The sequence below is a fragment of the Alligator mississippiensis genome, chromosome 1 (assembly GCF_030867095.1).
Source record: "Alligator mississippiensis isolate rAllMis1 chromosome 1, rAllMis1, whole genome shotgun sequence".
Classification (NCBI taxonomy): Eukaryota; Metazoa; Chordata; order Crocodylia; family Alligatoridae; genus Alligator; species Alligator mississippiensis.
Window position 1 is genome coordinate 355,516,039 of NC_081824.1, and position 19,276 is coordinate 355,535,314.

General features: G+C 40.1%; 1 protein-coding gene across 3 annotated transcripts in view; it reads right to left on the minus strand.

The window, feature by feature from the left end:
• MYO16 (myosin XVI) overlaps positions 1–19,276 on the minus strand; it is a 662,110-nt gene that overhangs the window by 72,589 nt on the left and 570,245 nt on the right. For all 3 annotated transcript variants that reach the window (XM_059721092.1, XM_059721091.1, XM_059721093.1), the window contains 3 exons: positions 15,968–16,214; positions 13,094–13,401; positions 10,311–11,510 (listed from right to left, as the gene is read on the minus strand). In XM_059721092.1, coding sequence (XP_059577075.1) covers positions 10,311–11,510; positions 13,094–13,401; positions 15,968–16,214 — 1,755 coding nt within the window. The remainder of the gene's footprint in view (positions 1–10,310; positions 11,511–13,093; positions 13,402–15,967; positions 16,215–19,276) is intronic.

The following is a 19,276-nucleotide window of genomic DNA, read 5'->3' on the forward strand; positions in this document are numbered from 1 at the left end:
CTCTCCAAATTGAACTAGAACCCTCCGAAGCGATTCAGAAAGATTCAGAAAGATTTGATGACTCGGACATAGGCACAGCTTTAAATGTTTTTTCTAGATACCTCAAGGTACCAGGCAGCTCATGAATGTTGAGATGGTGGGGCGCATGGAGCATCCATCCCACAGAAGCACAGGGGGGGAGGGGGGAGGCGAGTGTCCCCAGTGTGCTTGACAGCAGTCCTGGAAATGGACTGGAAGCACTTTGGGTCCACTTCCGGGCCCACTGGGGAGTGCGTTGGGGGGCCCCCCCCCACACCTCTCCAGCTTGGCAACTGGTGCCTCCCTGGTCTGGGGGGCAGTCGGGATCCCCCTGCAGCCAATCACTGAGCCAAAGAGGTGCGGGGGGTGCCCCCAATGTGCTCAGTAGCAGAACTGGAAGTGGACCGGAAGTACTTCTGGGTTGTCCACTGAGCACACAGGGGAGTGCCCTGAGCTCCTGTGGGACACACCATCTGCCCCAGTATTGCAGCATTCACGAGCTGTGCCTGGTACCTTGAGGTATGTAGAAAAAACATTTTAAACTGTGTCTATGGCTGAATTGCTGATTCTCCGAATCAGCAATGAATCTTCAGATTTGGATTCAGCTGAATTGAATTGGGGACAGTGACCTGAATGAACAAATCGAATCACTGTCCCCAATTTGGGCCGAATCTGAATCCAAATCAAATATGGCCTGTTCTGTACACCCCTACCCAACACTGCCATCCCAGGCTTCCCCAGCACTAGCAAACAGCAATCTCCCACAGCCACACCTGCTGCAGCTGGTAGATTTGTGGCCCTGGCAGCACCCCCCAGCTTCCCAGGCTAAGAGTCCTGTAGCTGACAGGATTATCAGCCCCAGCTGCACCCCAGGGCTTCCAGGGCTAAGAGTCCCATCAGCTGATAGGACTCTCAGCCCCAGCAGCAGTGGTGTGCCTCTGTGGCTGAGAGATCACAGCAGCTGCTGTCTCTCAGGTGTGGGGGAAAAGGTTACACATGCAATTTAAAGCTGGATAGCAATCAGCTACACCGTTATTATCAGGGATCCTGGTTTTCTCTGATAAAAAAAAGATCTCCAATTTTTGGATTAAAAAAAGAACCCAAAATCCACATTTTCCCATGATTAAAATAAACTGCCACTTATATATATACTTGTGTGGATTTCCCATGCCACATGTTCGTCATTCCTGGAATAGAGGATTTAATGAGTAGAAAAGTCTGTGCTTAATTTCTATAGTAATTATGTGAAATACCTATAGCCCCAATCCTGCAAAAAGCTATTCCTATGCTCACCTATAGTCACTATGGTTTAAGGGGAATATTCATATTGGCCAACTTCATGAATTTTAGAGTTGAATGAATCTCTCCTTGAATGAATAAGGAGAGATAACAATGAATTATTTTTGGAAAAGTAAAAAATAAACCAATTGGTGCATTTTTAATAATCATGTGATAAAAAGATCTTTCTATTCATGCGCAACTGGTGCCTCCTGAGTCGGGGGGGGGGGGGGGGGCACAATTTGTGGGCAGGCCAAAAGCCTCATATCCACTCCTATACTTCTGTGACAATAAATTGAGCAACAACAAAAAAGCTCTCTCGGGGGCCAGAGAGGCCTGGCCCTACATGCCGCGGCTTAGTCTCCCTGACCCCCCCCACAATATGCCATGAGCCCACGTGGCAAAAAACTGCTTCAGGGCTGGGCAGGGAGGAGAGAGGGGCACAGCACACCACTACACTCCCGCCCCTCCCTGGGCCACCCCCCCCCACAACAGCTCTAGGCTTACCTTTCTCCCAGAATCAGGAATAGTACCTGTGCTGGGGGATTGGAGCATGCTCTTTACAGGTAGGGAGATGGAGAGAGAGGTTGTGTGGGGGAGGGAGGTGGGGCAGCTCTCTGGTTGGCCAGAGCACTCTCTGATGCTCTGGGCTCCAGAGCAGTCAGGGAAGGTGAGGCTGGGTAGAGAAGCAGAGTGTGGTACCTGGCTGTACAGTTGGGGTGGCAGGGATCTGCTCCATGCCTGGCCCCATTCTGTGCTGTGCTGAGTCGGGTTGCATCAGTGGGTCTCCCAGCACTTTTGAGGGCCAATCTCAGGGGGGGATGTGCCCCCTGTGCCCTTCCTACCAGTCACCTGTGTTTCTATTATATTAAGTCTTTTTTTTTAAAGCTTCTTTACCATGTCACAACACAAAGCAGAACTCAATTTTGGATTACTTGCTTTTAACCATGAAGAACAAACAGTGAAAGCAACTGTATGAGGTACTTTTGCTTTGCAATTAATTAGCTGGGTCAGTATTACACTTGAGTAATGGGAGTGAAACAGAATCAAATGTTGCAGATCTAAATAATTCCACCATTCTACTAAGAGAAAAGTGTGAGCTGATCACCATATTTCTCTTCTCCAGTAGCTTCACAAATCATGGAGCTGGCCTTAGAAAACATAGGTAGTTTTTTTCAATGACAAATAAGTTAGTGAAATTACACATCATGAATGCAGGTGATAAACAGAGCTCTAAGGTTTGCAGTAGTTTTGAATTAAATAGTATTGGATACAAACTAGTTACCTAAAATAATAGAGAAGCAAGTGTTCTTCACAGGAAATTATGCTACTCTGTAGAGATTGTGAAACAGAAAGTTAGGGCATTCCAGATCTCTTATTTTAGGAGACCTGCAGGCCATTTCCACAGTAATTTTCCAAATGAGGAAGGACTTACACACACCAAGAAACCAAATGGAATGAAATGGACAAAACTTAAGTGTTCAGCCAATATCCATGTACACACTCCTATGCACTTGTTTGTTTTTAAGCAGTGATCTCAGAAATTAACTATTTTATCTTTGATGCTCATTTCTTGACCCATCAGGTATTGGAATTGTTCACTCTAAACCCATTACCAGAATAGGCTCTTGCAGAGAGCGAATTAACTCTGTTGAAGAGTAGGCATGGCCCCAAAAAGGAAAAAAAGAAAAAAAACCCCAGTTCCTAAATTTCCCAAATCAGTTTTCTGCTACTTTTCTCTAGTTGCTTCTCCAAGTTGTCCTGGAGACTAAAGGTGATATAGAGAAAGGTGATGTACAGAAAGGTCAGGGAACTACACAATACTGTGGATCTCAAGGCTAGGGACATACATTACACATAAACCAGTTTAAGTGATCAGAAACTGGTTGAAACCTATAACGCAACAGGTGTTCAGTGTACATAAACCTGTTTGAAAATGGCTGAAACCAGTTTGAGATAAACTTGGTTGAATGTAGTATCAGACTGAACTGATTTGGCTCAAACCGGTTTATGCAATTTCTGTCCCAGACCCCTTGCTGGTTTAAGATAAACCAGACACCCCTAGCATCCCAGCATGCTCTCTGGGCTGGGCAGGGCTCTCTGCTCCACAGCAGGGCTGGCCTCTGCCCAGTGCTCCCTGGCTACAGCTTCTGCAGTCTCTACAGGCATCTACCTGGATTCTGCTCCCCTCCCTTCCCCATTCTCTGTAAGCAGGCATTCCCCGTCCCTCACAGACACCTTATCATTAGGTAGCAGACCACATGCTGACTACCTCCAAGCTCTGGCACATGAAACAAAGGCAGAATCAACAGATAGCTGGTAATGTCTCTCTGTTGTTTTCTTAATGGGCCAATAAACACCAAGTTAGGGGTAACAGACATTCCCTGTTGGGCTGGTCAGGAGCAGGGGAACGTCTTCTGAATCATAGTGTCCTGTTGGGGCCTGGCCATGCCCCCTCCTCAGCTCAGCTATGTGGAAGCGTAGGGAGGGCTGCTCTAGCACCCCCAGCTTCTAGCCTGAGCCACTGCAGGCATGTGTCTGCATTACTGGAATGAAAAGGGAATGTCTATCCACCTCCAAATCAGTTCAAGCTTTGCAGGTTAGACTAACCTGTAAAAAATGAATCAATTCAGGCTCAGGCTTTTTAAATGTCTGCCCCTAGCCTATCTGATTGTTACAACCATCCATAGCTCTTATTTTAAGTGAGTGTAAAATACTCAGAGCAAGCTACACATGATAGATCTATAGAAAATAAATGCCTGAAAATTAAAAGAGCAAATTAGACTAAGGAATAGCCCAAACACTTGCCCATCTCAGGCCCAATCAAAAAAAAAAAATCATGATTTTCTTCACTATAGTTTTAGTTTTGTATGTTGTATTCCTGTCCCATAAATCTATGAATGGAAATCTTTGAATGGAAGACTGTCTTGCGTGTGTGTTTTTTCTGATTTGTTTGTTTAGTACTTTGTACAATGCAGTGTCACTGCCATAGGCAGCCTTTAGCCTAGGACAATATAATTGATTACAGTCACTAATAAAAATTAAATTAAATGCCATTTCTGAAATGATAAAAATGTTCATAGATGTTCAGTGAGCAGAAAACCTGGCACCTCACTGCTCACTCCCCTCTAGTCCCTCTGTGCTGCTATGGTAACATAAAGGCATGACTGCTTCCTAGCAAAGGAAGCCCCCTTGCAGGTGGAGATCTCCAGCAAAGGCCTGCTGATGCTAGAACATGCTGTTTTCTCTATTTTTCTTTGCATAGGGTTTCCATAGCTGGCCTGTGTAGTTCTAGTGTCACAGAATTACTGGCAGTCCCTGGGTTTTCCCCACTCTGCTATGCCTAGAGGATAGCAAATCAGAGACACCATACCAAATTTGTAAATTATCCAGTGTGAATAAATTACCTTTTTCTATTTACACACCTAATCTGAAAATTAGTCATAGAAAATGTTTGAGGCAACTGAAATGTTCCCAGGTAATTAAGCTGGTAGTAATGTTTTGAGTGCTTTGAGATCTGCAAATGAAAGGTACCACTAAAGTGCAACATATATTATCATTCTTTCAGCATGCCCTGGTAAAAGAGATTCAGTATAGCTTTCTATATTACTCACATTTTTTAAGTTCTTGCCTTTTGCCACAGCGGAATTAAAGCTATTACATTATATTATATTATTATAATGTAAGAATAATGAGATGCAGATATGAATATTATCTTTATTAAGTTGTTTAAGAGGAAAGGCTTAGAGGATAAAGGACTGGGATTTCATCTTGGAAACTCCAGTGGGAATTTAATTTGCAGTTCAGTAGCGAGATATGTTAGCTACACAATAGTAGCTTATGTTAATCTGCTGGTAGCAGGGAATTATTTACTAGCTATCAAAGAAATGCCCTCCTCTTACAGGACAGAGTTCCTTTTCAGAGACAAGTTTTAACCTGCTATTCTTCAAAGGTTTTCTAACATCATAAATATAAATACCATTTGTTTACCAAACTTTGGTTGAAACTAAGGATGCCATAATACCTCTACCACCTGTGTGGTATTAGTGGCTTTTTGATTGCCACTGCTTAAACTGAACAGTTGGGAACAGCTCACTTACTTACGAAATTACTTAGTTGGGAAACATCTGTCTCACAGAGTGGGTGATGCCTATATCCAGAATAGTTAATGGATGTCAAGGATGAGGCAATGCCTGTGACAGCTTATGAATATTGCATATTTGCATGTTTGTTAGATTGTCATTGTGTTAATTGGTATAAGGGATTATTTCAGGCATGTGCTGATCTACACAGAGAGGAAATCACACAAACACTTCTGATAGCCCCCACTGACCTCATTTATTGATAATTAAAGGACAGTGAGAAGAGCCCATTACTTGGAAATGCATCCTCTATCCCTTCCTGATGGGCTGTATAAATTAGTGTAATCAAATTTGAGAGGCAGGGGGAGACAAAGGGCAATATTCAGATTGGTCCCTGAAGGCCACTCTTGGGAAATAGGACACACAGATTAGTTTCTTCTCAGGTTGAGTAGGACCTAGGAACCAAGTCCCCTAATTCCTGAGCTAGGACTCGTACCACTTGCCCACTGTGCAAAAGATATGCACTATCAATACTGTGCTCATTACGAAAAGATTAGTTCTCTCTAATGTGGTTGGCAGAGTTTAGGAAATCCCCTATCTTGTATCTGGATTGCAGTGGAGTAGGAGTTAAGTAGGAGTTAGGTGCCTAGCTGATCAGCAGCAATCCTAGTTTTCTCTGATTAAAAAAAAAAAACAAACCCAAATTTTCAGATTAAAAAAAGGAACCACCAATTTTTCCATCATTAAATCCACCATTTTTCCATGATTAAAATGAAACACCACTATATATACACATCTCTATATATTAAGGGTGTTTCAGTCTGGGATGCTTCTGAGCATGTGTAAAGACCTATGTTTAGCTCTGTATGAACCTTTAGGCTAGGGACAGATGTTAAAAAAGCCTGAGCCTGAATTAATTCAATCTTTGCAGGTTAGTCTAACCTGCAAAGCTTGAACTTATTTGGATGTGGATAGACATTCCCTTTTCATTCTAGAAATACAGGTACATGCCTGCAGTGGTTTTGGCTAGAAGCCAGGGGGGCTCTAGATCAGTCCTCCCTTGCTTCACAGTGCTGATCTGAGGGGGGCATGGCCAGCCCCCTGCATAACACTTAGATTATTCCCCCTTCCCCCAAGCTGCCCAGCAGGGAAAGTTTATCAACCCTTACTCAGTGTCTATCAACCCATTAAGAAAACAAAGCCCCTCTCCAAGCTCTTCTTAAACAGCTTTTCCAAGGAAGGACGTTACTAGCTACCTGTTGATTAGCTCCAAAAAGCCTGTCTGCCTCTGTAATCTCCCACAGCATGGGCTATAGCCAGCATGTGGTCTGCTAGCTAATGCTGTGTGTCTGTGTAAGGCAGAGGGATGTGGAGAACAATGCCTGTTTAGCAGGGAGAAGCCAGGCAGACTCTTTGTGCCTTCAAGTCTCTGCCAGAGCTGCAGCCAGGAAGCAGAGGGGAGGGGCCAGCCCTCTGTGGAACAGAGCGCCTCGCCAAGCACAGAGAGCATGCTGGGATGCTGGGGGAGTCTAGTTTATTTTAAACCAGCAAGGGGTCTGTGACAGACATAGCATAAGCCAGTTTGACCCAAATCAGTTCAGTCTGATACTACATTTAAACAGGTTTATCTCAAACCAGTTTCAGCCACTTTCAAACTGGTTTAGGTGCCAGTTTCTGATCACAAACTGGTTTATGTGTAATGTCTGTCCCTAGCCCTACAGTCCAAAATGAAGATGCCAAAAAACAAAGAAAAAAAATTAGCATGGTGCTTTGAATTTTTTTCCCCCCAGACATCTAGAATCGAATTAGGTACTGTATTAAGCAGCTAACCTTTTACCCCCCTCTTTATCTCTCTATGCTCCAGCTCCCACCATTTATTTTGTCTCTGAAATTATTTAGGTGAGGAGCTTTTTTATGTATAGCATTTAAGGAAATAATTACTGCAATAGGAACCTGATCATAGTTATGAGCTCTGCACATTACCATTAAAGAAATAAATAAAAGATTAACACAAGTCCATACCAGGCCAATAGTTACTGAAAGATGTTAACATTAGATTGGGGTTTAGTGGTCTGTCTGAAAGGAACCTTAGTTATTTCAATTTGGTTAATTCTAGACAAGTGTTCATATCATGGAAGACATGTCTGCATGTGCAGTTAATGTGACTGAATACACTCTGATGTAATTTGAGCCAGAGTAAACTAATCTGGATGTCACCATCTACATATGCATTTATTTTAGCACACACCAGCAGCCACCGTGTCATTCAGCGTCCCCACACTTCAAAGTGGTGGCCAGAGTGCTTTAACTGAAGCTTGTAGAACAAGCTTCAGTTAAAGCACCCCCACTGCCATTTTGAAGCATGGGATGCTAAATACCTGTGCCTTAAGGTTGCAGGTGCCTTAACTGGAGTGACTCTCAGAGCCACCCTAATTAAAGTGCCCCCCGCATAGCATGTATATAGATACCAATAGACAGAAGTTACATATAAACCGCTATAAGTGATCAGAAACCAGTTCAAATCTGTAACACAACAGAAGTTTGATGCATATAAACTGCTTTCAAAATGACCAAAACCAGTTTGAGATAAGCCTGGATGGATGTAGTATCAGACTGAACTGATTTAGTTTAAATCAGTTTAAACTTTTGTCCCAGGTCCCCTCCAGATTTAAGTTAACTCACAGGCCCCCAGCATCCCAGGATGCTTTGCACTGCAAACTCCCCCTCGAAGGGTGGACAGGCTAACCTTGGCTCAAGCTGTCTGCTCCAGTCAAGCAGGGAGGTGTGCTTAACCTACTGCAGGCACGTGGCTGCATTTCCAGAAACAAAAGAGAATGTCTGTTCACTTGCTTAATGATTCAATTTACAGAGTTGAGACTAACCTGCAAAGATTGAATTGATTCAGTTTCAGCTACATTTGAGTGACTGTACTTAGCCAATCAGATTAGCAACTACATTATTAATTGTAACTTAAGTGATCTGCTGATGTCAGGATCACTGAATCATAGAAATGTAGAGCTGGAAGGGGCAGAAGATCATCTAGTCCAAAATTCTACTCAAGGCATGATCATTTCTATCCAAACCATCCCCTACAATATTTGTCTATAATATACTTAAAGCTACACAAACAACCCTATTGTTCAACCACAAGACATGTTACCTGAAAACACAAAAACTATCTTGACTTGCCACAGATAAAAGAAGGGGTAAGAGGCTCTTAATGTCTTCTTGCTACAAGGTTCATTAATATATACTTAAGAGATCTAAGGAATCTTAAGAATTCATAGTGTCCACATATGCCAATATAGGGATGCACCGTTTTGTACGATTATAAGAAACTGAGGAACAAACAAGACATTTTTTTGTTCCTTGCACAAGGTAAACGATTAACAGCCTGAATAAGTTTCAAATCTCAGAAATCTGTATGCAAAGTGGCAAGTTTCAGCTGCAGCTGAGCAAGATGAATAAGACTTTATTCTGCAATCAGAAAGCTTGGCTGTCAAGTAACCATTTTATACTGTGAAAAAAAAGACTCAAGAAGAAGGGCTGGGAAAATTGTTGCAATGCCTCCTGTATCAGGTACATCCAAAATAAGAAACATGTTTGCACTAGCATGACTGCATCAAAATAAAATAATGAAACAGTGAAGTAAAATCCTCAGATTGAAGTACATGCTATGTAAAACAGAGCTAACCAACTGACAGCTTTAAAGTGAAGATATGCCATTCTGGTAATACTGTAATTCATTTTCCATTACACAACAACTATGCTAATTTTAGTAAGATTATTGGGATATGAACAAACAAAAAATAAATTTGTATTGTGCAGATTTGCTGATAGAGAAGTTGACATGTCAGTGAACACTTGAGAACTCGTATAATCTATTTCTATTTATTTTACATATTTTTATTCCCTCATTCCTTATAACTATATGAGTATTTTTAGTAAGCGTAGGGCATCTGTTTCTAATGTATCAGCTCTTCTGGCAGGGAATATCTTTTATAGGCCAGATTTTCTGTGACACTAGTGTGGTAAGTCAATGCATATAAAAATAAAACTTTTTGTCATCTCAAGATTCAGTACTAAGAAGTGTCAACTCTAGAGTATGTTGCTGAAGAACAGGGAATACATATCCACACTGCCACACCTACACAACTGTAGAAGTTTCCATTCTGTACATGCATGTTAGTCTGGCCGTTAGCTAAACATCTGACAAGTACATGTTAGAATTCCAAAAACAACGTACATAAGTACGTACTTATATAGCAACGCTACATAAGTAATTGATTGTTCTATGATTTTTGCTTTAAATGCAATCACAATTTAAATATATATATATATATATATATATATATATATATTCCACTACTGAACATAAAGGGTTCTTTTAAATTTATTATCATTAAAAGCCTATATTACCATGGTGTCTATAGCCATTATAAACAGGGGACCCTATTATATAAAGAGCTACAAAAACTGTACCTGAAAGAGTTTGCAGTTAAGAAGGAAAAGGCATATTATTGGTGGGGGAGAGAGAAACACAAAATGAAACACAATGTCAGTGGCTCTGTGAATGAATGAAAAAGGATCAGACATCCCAGACTGTCCCAAAGCCAGAATTAATTGCCTATCTCTTTCAGCTTAGCCACCACTGGATGCCTGACATCATATAAGTGGCAACAGAGGTTCCTGCACAGGGATCTGACAGAAAAAAGTGTGCCCTTTGTACAGTTTATTGTGACAGTTTGAGAGGTATGTATTGCAAGTGGACACTGGAGGCTGGCATTACTTATAAAACTAGGGTGAAGGATAATGTGATAAAAGACATGTATTTACAGAAGTTTTTCAGATCACAACCAAATTTAACACCATAACCAAAATAAATGACCACTGAAGACCAGACAGAAAGATCAAGCATTCCAGTAAGCTTACCTTCAGGCTCTCTAATCTTTCTTCCCACTGCAGACTTTCGAAGCATGCTCCGTCCTGAGTTAAACAAGCTAGTTAACTCGTCAAGAGGACTGGTCAAAGGTCTTGAGCTTGTAGGACTGTATGGAAGTGGAGATGATGAATTGGAGTTTGATTTCCCGTGGTCAGCTCTTGCGACCTTCACTGGGGAGTACGGCAGCTTAGCGAATGGGGAAGTTGAACCTCCAACTTGAACAGGATTTGGTCTCTGAGGTACTTTTGACAGATCTGAGTTTGTTCCTGTTTTCCCTGTATTAACCAGAAAAGTAGCACAAGTCTCTGGGGGGAAAGCAAAATGTGTGGAAGCCCGATAAGAAACAGATGGAGGCATAGGAGGAGGTGGTGGAGGGAGAGGAGGAGGAGGAGTTGAAGGAGGAGACACCTTGCTGGAAACATTAAATACAGACAAACCAGGGGATGCTGGCCTTTCATTCTCCCCTTTCTGGTTTTTGGAATATTGTGGGGATAGCGGGCTTGAGCCCTCTGATTGTACAGGGTATTTTAGATTAGTTTCCAGGACAGGAAGCTTTTTCACTTCTAGAGGAGTTAGAGGTGATTCATCAGAAGCAGGAGAACATGTTACAGGGGTTGGAGGGAAAACAAGTAGCGGTGGCCTATGTGGAAGCAAATTTGGGAAGGGGGCTGGAATGTCACAAGGGTCTTTATAGCTTGAGGCAGCTTGGCTGTTTGCATCAAGTTCTTCAATTGTTCCAGCTTTTTTGCTCTCAAACAACAGTGGAGGAGATCCAGTTACTATGGGAACGATTCCGTTACCATTGCTACTTTCTTCTGGTAAAAAATATTTCATTTCTTCATAAACAGATTCGCCTTGGTCTGGGCTTTCTGCTTCAGTGGAATTATTTTTCATAGCATTTCCTACCATTTCAATATATACTGGTTCATTTTCCTCCTCTTCCTGTGACATATACAAGCTCAACATGCTGTGATGGGGCCCATCAGCAGACGCTGCTCTTTGTATTGTTACAATGTCATGACCACCTGTTTTAGTTACTGGGCTTGATTGTTTCATATCCCCAGGCTTTTGACCAGATATCTCTTCATAAGAGCCGCTCAGTTTTGTATTGGGACTTCTTTTTGGTTTCCTGGGAGGAATCTTTTTCATAGTGCTATAGTCATCACTGTGTGGTCTTGGTCTCATCAATACTAGGAGAGGGGGAAAAAAGCATGCATTAGTAACAAGCCAAGGTCCATTACTTCTGCAAAATGAGGTCTTACATATGCTTGTACTTCAACCTTACAAGGCCACATCTAGGGAGTTCGCAGCAGGGATGGGGGAAGTATTCACCAGATCAATACTGAATTGGCATAACTAGGTTTCAGCTACTCGCCTAAAAAAAGGTGTAGGCATTGGAGAAGGGAGCAGATGACTCATCCCACTTGGTGACTGGTCTCTTTGGGCCATGGTTATCTGGTAAACATTATGGCAGTCTCAAAGCTCAAGGTTGGAACATGCTATCAGAGAGCTATATGTTGTTCCTGACAGTTCCCTAATCTCTCATGCACATCGGACAAAAACAAGCATAGAGAATCTGATCGAGTAATTTCACATTTATTTAGCACTGAGCACCTGGAAGGACCCAAAGTGCTTTAGAAATGATTGTGTGTATATTAGTATAATATGTATTAGCATTTATAAAGACATGTATATCCATATCTATAGCTATATATATAAACATTATGCATATGTGGTATATTTAAAAATTGTAAATATTTCAAACATCTATCCTCTCTCTATGCTGGACAGATTCAGTGGAACCTACTACAATTTCACTGGCTGGGGATGATGGCCTCAAATGAGCCATATTGGACTCAAGACTCCCATATCTCTCCATCTCATATACACTTCTCTCTCTTCAGGGAAGCACAAAAGGTGGCTGTGGGGGAGAGAGGGGGGAAGAGAAGAGGGATAGGGAAGATGGAGTTATCTCTGAAGATGTGACAATATCAGTCATCATACAAAGGTGATCTTCTGAAGCCTCCAGCCACTGTCTGAGTGGCTGCAGAATCATTGCATATGATTTTACATCCTGCCTGAAGCAAAGGGATGATAATTCCCAATAACTTTAGTGGATATTCTGTGCAAAACCTGATTATTCAGGGTTAGCAGAGAATGTGAAAAGCTTTCCACCGCTGTCCCTTGTAATATGAGGGGTGAAAAGGACGTAGGATTTTTTTTTAAATCAAAACTGCAGTGCATTGAAACGTATTTGAGACTTTCATTTTACTTTGGTCTGAGTGGAGAACTCTAAGTGAATTCTAACATTATATATAAATCATGGCTCTAATGTAGCTAGCTCCAGAATATTCATTTTTGTATATTCATATTTATGTGGCGAGAAATAGTGGATAATTTAAAGCTAGCCTGGTAAAATTCAACATTCAACATTTTCTAGTTGAGCTGCCAAGGGAATTATACTACACTGTTTAAAAGGTGAAATAAAACAGTTAGTAAGGCAGGTTGGTAAAGCTGATGGAGCTTATTTATCTCCAGGGGGAATTCTGTAAATAGGTTTTTGTTGTTGACAAACTAGGAAATTAGGACAAATGAGTAGTTATTTACTGATTTAGGACCTACTGATAAATCAACCGATTTTCTTTACTACTACTGAAAGTATTCTAAGGAAACAAGAATTTTTCAAGGCACCTGAAAATGTTTTAAAGGATCATAGTAAAGAAATCAATATCCTAAGGCAATATACGTGCAGGTTTCTCCCATTATGCCTAACCTTCATTAGCAGTTTCCTTAGAAGCTGCCGACAAGCAAGCGCTAACAGCCTCATACGAAGCACTCAGTCGTGTGTTGGGGTCCCTCTTTGGTTTGGGAGGAGGCTGTTTCCTTGGTGATGGCAGGCTATTACTATCATCCATGCTGAACACAGAGTGCAGGGAGGGGGATCTGATGGATGATCCAGCCACAGAATGTACCAAGCCATCCACTGCCATGGGGATAGGCACGGAGCTGGAATGAAAATGCTTAGGCGTTCGACAGCCAACAAATTTGTCCTCAGAGACCTTCCCACCCCTGTCTTCAACTCTGAAAACATAGAAAAGATGCCCAGATGCATTATTCAAATGACAACAATGAACCTGTTCATGCAAACAAAACAACAGCTTTTTGGTAAACAATCTCCCAACATCCCTGCTGTGCCTAGGGGATGTGTGTAGTAATCTTCTGACAAACAAATCCAGATCAAGCTGCTAGCATTTCCTGTTTCATGATAAATCAGGACACTGAACTTACTTTACACAAATGTAGCTTTTCCTTAAGCAGTTTCATATTGTTGATCAGGCATTCACTGAATGAATTGTTCACACTTTGATTGTTAGGCACAATCAAAAGCTAAGTTTTCAATCTGAATGAAAATTTCTGGGAAATCCATTTTAATAGAAAGTTACTGAGGCAGCAAATACTGAGCCTTTATCACCTGTTTCTAAAAAGACAACTATAAATTCTACTTATGAAATCCAAATCTCTAAAATATTAGGTTACCTTTCAACTGATGAATTTGGCTTCCTATTCTATTATACCAATATACCTACAAATGTGTTCCTGTTTAACTCCTATTTGTCATTTCAGTCACAGTGGCAAAATTATGACTGTGTGCTTGTTGCAGTGATTGCACTTAATATTGTTGGCGTTTCCAATGTACACTAGAAAATAACGTTGCTAATTCCATCTTATTAAAATAGTGAAAATGAACTTAAAAATCAAGAATTCCTTAAAAGAAAATCACAACATCTTCTAGACATTTAAGAACCGCCTTATAATTTAGAGTAGCAATGCACTGTCTAGGAGATGTCAGAACAATCATTTACAAACAAGTACCTCAGCATTTGTTTGTTTTTTTAAAGTGTATTTCTGCATGGCAGATCACCAGCAGAGCTGGAATTCAAATACAGGATCTAGCCAGCTGCCCAAGTAGTAAATGAAAGAAGCTAAAGATGAAAGCTTGGTGTTCAGTGGATAATTTGTTTTCACTGTAATGTTTAATTACAGTCTTTCCTACAAAGGCATTTCCTTCAATATGTAATCATGGGGATATTTGAAGCTAATTAAACAGACACATTGTCATTTTTACTTTAATAAAAATCATTGAAACTGGCAATGAAAGCATAGGGGAGCTGTTTTTGAGAAGATGCAATGAGCTGGAATTACATTCCTATGGAATAATAAACATTCCTAGGACCAGTGACTAACAGGCACAGATAATAAAGTTTCTGTTATCACTGCATACTGTATTGGTGCCTGTATTGAACCTATAGAGAAAGAGGCTATAATATTTCCTAGATCTCATAGAAATCATAGAGAAGTGGGGCTGGAAGGGACCTCCATAGGTCATCTTGTTCAACCCCCTGCCTGAGAAAGGATCAACCCTTTCCAAACCATCCCATACAAATCCATAATCTAAACTCTTTCATAATCCTACAGTCAACCCTGATGCAGCACAAGACATAACACAGTAACTAACCTGCCACAGGTAAAGCAGGGAAACCATGACAGCTAATGTCATGATTCTGTACAAGGTTGTTAATATACACTCACGAGATCCCAGGTAGAGGGCCACAACCCCTGCCATACAGGAAGGCAAGCTCCTGCCCTCCCCCCCACCGTCTTGCACGCACACACAGTCTATATCAGTCTGATAAAGGCATAAAATTCCTCCCTGACCTAAAATATGGCAACCAGTCTGACCCTGCATGGAGAGGCAAGACCCTCTAGTCAGGAATCTCCAGCTTTAAACCCCAGCAGAAGCATTGGCACACCCAGTCAAACTCCCCACCCAGCCTTGGCTGCAGCCAGCATCCAGTGAGTCTGTGTAAAGCTTAAAAAGACCCCCCTGACACACGTAGCAGCAACTAGCTCTGAAAATGCCAAGCAAGGCTAAATTTTCATCCATTTTAAAGTAAGAAGAAAGGATCATCTTTGCAATCTGCCTTTTCCAATATAAGGCGCTTGTATGACTCTGGACTTTTTATTCATTTCTAGCTTGTCTCTATCAGCTTGGCATATGTATCTAGAAATTTAAGTTAGAAGTTTCTTTTAGATTAAAGCTCTACTTAAGATCTATTTCTTTTAAGATTAAAAACTATTTATTCATAGATAATAAATGCTTTAGAGACTTAACTGTGCAAGCAACTACATATGAGAGTACTGATTGAATCAGATATATCATGAATGTTGTTGTTTTACATACCTAAAATGAATGACCTGATATGGCTTCACAAATTAGGAAGAGTGTCTAATGCAAATTGGCAAGTCAATAAAACAAACATTTAAAGAGGATACAGTCAAATTTACATAGGCAGAATGCAGGGTTGATTTGCACTTTATAGACTAACTAAACCAGAGATGCTTTTATAAACAGCAGCTTACTTCATCAGATGCTATAAGCTGCATCTCTGATTTAGTTAGTCTATAAGTGCAAACTGACCCTGCCTTCTTCATTGCTTTACACTCACATGACTAATTACCTCTCCCTGCTTAAGTTTACTGAGAATTATCATTATTGCCATGACTACCTCAGCATAGCATGGACTGCACCAAGAACTATAGGGGCACTTGGATTCCTGAAGTTAGAGAAACTACTTTCTCCCCTTACCTTTTGGGGGCTTCCTCCTGCCTTTTACTAGTCTCTAACTTTTCCCTATTGTAAGCAGAATTCATTTCATTACGAAGTCGGTCATTTTCCCGAGCAATGTCAGAAGCATTCTGTATGACCAAAGCATCGTACGCTTTCAGTCCCATATCCTCTGCATTTTGCAGGAAGCTTTTGATTGAGGTGACCTCTTGCTGTTTGACGCTCATCTTCTGCAGCAAGCGCTGGCGGGCTAGAAATCCTCTTACAACTGCCATAATGGAACAAAAATATGGACCAATGAGACATATAATTTAACAGTAAATAATGTAACACTATTGTGCATTCAGCTGTAAATTGCATAGTTCAATCAATACCCTCTACAAAAAGAAAAAGAAACACTATTCCCTCTCTACTAAAATAGACAATATACATTTTTTTGCTCCCTGTTTCACAGTTCTCCCCTTGCGTATGTTACTACTTTGGCATCTCCTAGGAAGTGTAAGGGTTAAGATTATTATGAGGATTTAAAAGAGTATTTGTCTCATGAGTAAATCTATGTACATAACTCATTTTTTGGATTGACTGTAAATATAAAAAACTAAAGAATGTCAACTTGAAACAATTTATTTTTATTCAGTGAGAAAAAAATCAAAGAAAAAATTTCAGGTAAGATGAAACATTTCTTAATAAAAAAGAGGTTTTACACCATTTTAAATGTTTTTAAAACACTTGAATGAAAATAAACTACAATATAATAAGAAAAATGTAAATCTTTCATTCAAGAAATGTAAGAATATAACATTTACAATTTTTCAGGTTTTTTGTTTCTTTTCAGGTAAAACTTAAATAAATTTGACACAAACCTGTAAAATGTTTCTGACAACTTCACACTTAAGTTTTTAGAAAAAAAAATTGACCAAAATATTCATTCAGTTCTACTCTCTGTCAACCTCCCTATACTGAGAAAGAATTATGGTATATTTTCCACTGTAGCCAGTGTTTATATTTTGCCTATGCATCTCTTTTTGTTATAATAAAAATATATTATTTGTCTATCCGTGGATAGCAGTCTAGTTAAGGACAATGTAGAGAAGGATGAAGTATTTAATGCATTTTTTTTTTTTTACTTCAGTCTTTAGAAACAGTGGCAACTACCAGATGAGGAATACAGTTGGCAGCAAAGATAGGGAAAGAGACAAACAGCATAGAGTAGTGGAAGAACAGGCTACAGAAGCTAGATGTTTTCAAGTCAGCAGGTTGGATAGGATGCACCCTAGAGTACTAAAGGAATTGGCTGAGGTAATTTCAGAGTCCTGTCTGAGAACTCCCAGAGGTCAAGTTGGCCCCAGCTGATTGAAAAAGGGCAAATGTAGTGTGCATCTTTGTGAAAGGGAAGAAGAAGGATCTACGAAATTACAGATCAGTCAGCCTGACCTCGATACCTGGCAAGATCATGGATCAGGTCCCCAAGGAATCTACTGTGAAGCACCTAGAGGAGAACAAAATGATAAGGAACAGCCAGCATGGATTCACCAAGACTAAGTCATGCCTGGCCAGCCTGTTTTCTTTCTATAATATCATAGAAAGATTGGCTCTGTGAATAGTGGGAGATCAGTGGATGTGATATACCTAAACTTTAGCAAAGGTTTTGACACTCTCTCACAACATTCTCATCAACAAGCTAAGAAAATATAGACAAGATGAAAGTACTTTAAAGTGGATATCTAACTGTTTGGATCACAGTGATTAAGGAGTAGTCATGAACAATGGATGAACCAGGGATCCTGGGTTTCTCTGACAAAAAAACCCCCTGTTTTTTCAGATATAAAAAGTAACCCAAAATCCACATTTTTCTGTGATTAAAATGAAATGCCACTAATATATATGGCATTTCATTTTAATCACAGAAAAATGTCAATTTGGGGTTACTTTTTATAGCTGAAAAATGGGGATTTTGTGGAAATAAAAATTATGAGGGAAGGCTGAAAGAACCAGTTTTATTTAGTCTAAAAAAGAAAAGACTGAGAGGGGATTTGATAATAGTCTTCAAATACCTGAAGGGTGATTACAGAGAGGATAGAGATGGGCATTTTTCTGTCGCTGCCAGGGACGGGACTAGGAGCAATAGCTTCAAACTGCAGCAGGGGAAATTCAGGTTGGAGATTAGGAGGAACTTTCTGACTATGCACACTGGAACAGGTGAGAGATGTTGTAAGACTCTCCATCCATGGAAATTTTCAAAAATTGGCTGGGCAGACAGTTGGTTGAAATGGGTTAATCAGGAGAATCCTGCCTTGAACAGGGGGTTGGGCTAGAGGACCTAGAGAGGATCTATCCTTACTCTCCTATGATCCTAAAAAAGATTACTGTAAGCTTCAAAGTAGACAGTTCCCAATTCAGCTTGTACTGTATCTTTATTTATTTAATAATATCAATAATATAATGTCTTGATTTCTGATATATTTAAGCCTGTACAGATTTATTTTATGTTTAACATGAGTATATGCAAGTGTGTGTGGTTTCCTTTTGAGGGGAGAGTGTATGGATACACATACATTTGAAGCTCTTTCAAAAGGAGAATATTTCTAATAGGATAAAGGCTATAACATCCTAATTGTTGCATGTGGACAAGTCAGAAATGATACATATGTAGCAAAACTACTCCATACAGTGTTAAAATTGGAACAATTTTGCTACATTTGTATCATTCCCAACTTGTCTGAAGTAGCAATTAGAATGTTATAGCCTGCACCTTTTTTGAAATGTTCCCCTTCTGTCTCCAAATGTATGTGTGCTCATACCTTTTTATGCAAATAAACACACTGTACAGGCAACAGATAGTCTAGTATGGTATAAAGATTTTATCAGCATGTGGTTGGAATGGTCACATTTCTTATAAGCAGGGATCCTGGTTTTGTCTGATTTAAAAACAAAAACAAAAACCCAATATTCAGTTTAAAAAAGTAAACCCAAATCCACATTTTTCCATTACTAAAATGAAACATGCACACACACACACACACATAAACACACACATAAACACACAAGTGTTAAAGTGTTAAAACTTTTGTGCTGTACCATCATCATGTATATTTTCTACATGTATTATCAGTTTTGTCCTCCTCTAAAAAAACCCCGTACAAAATTATTTTTAGAATGTTTCAGAAAATTATTCTGGAGACCATTTCTTCCATCCATCTACAAAACCAGTTGCTGTACAACTGTACATAACTCAGAGACAGAGAAACTAAAATTAATATATGTAAACGTCATATACCCCAAATTTAAAAAAAATAATTTTCTTCACACAAAAAAATCCCAATTTTAATA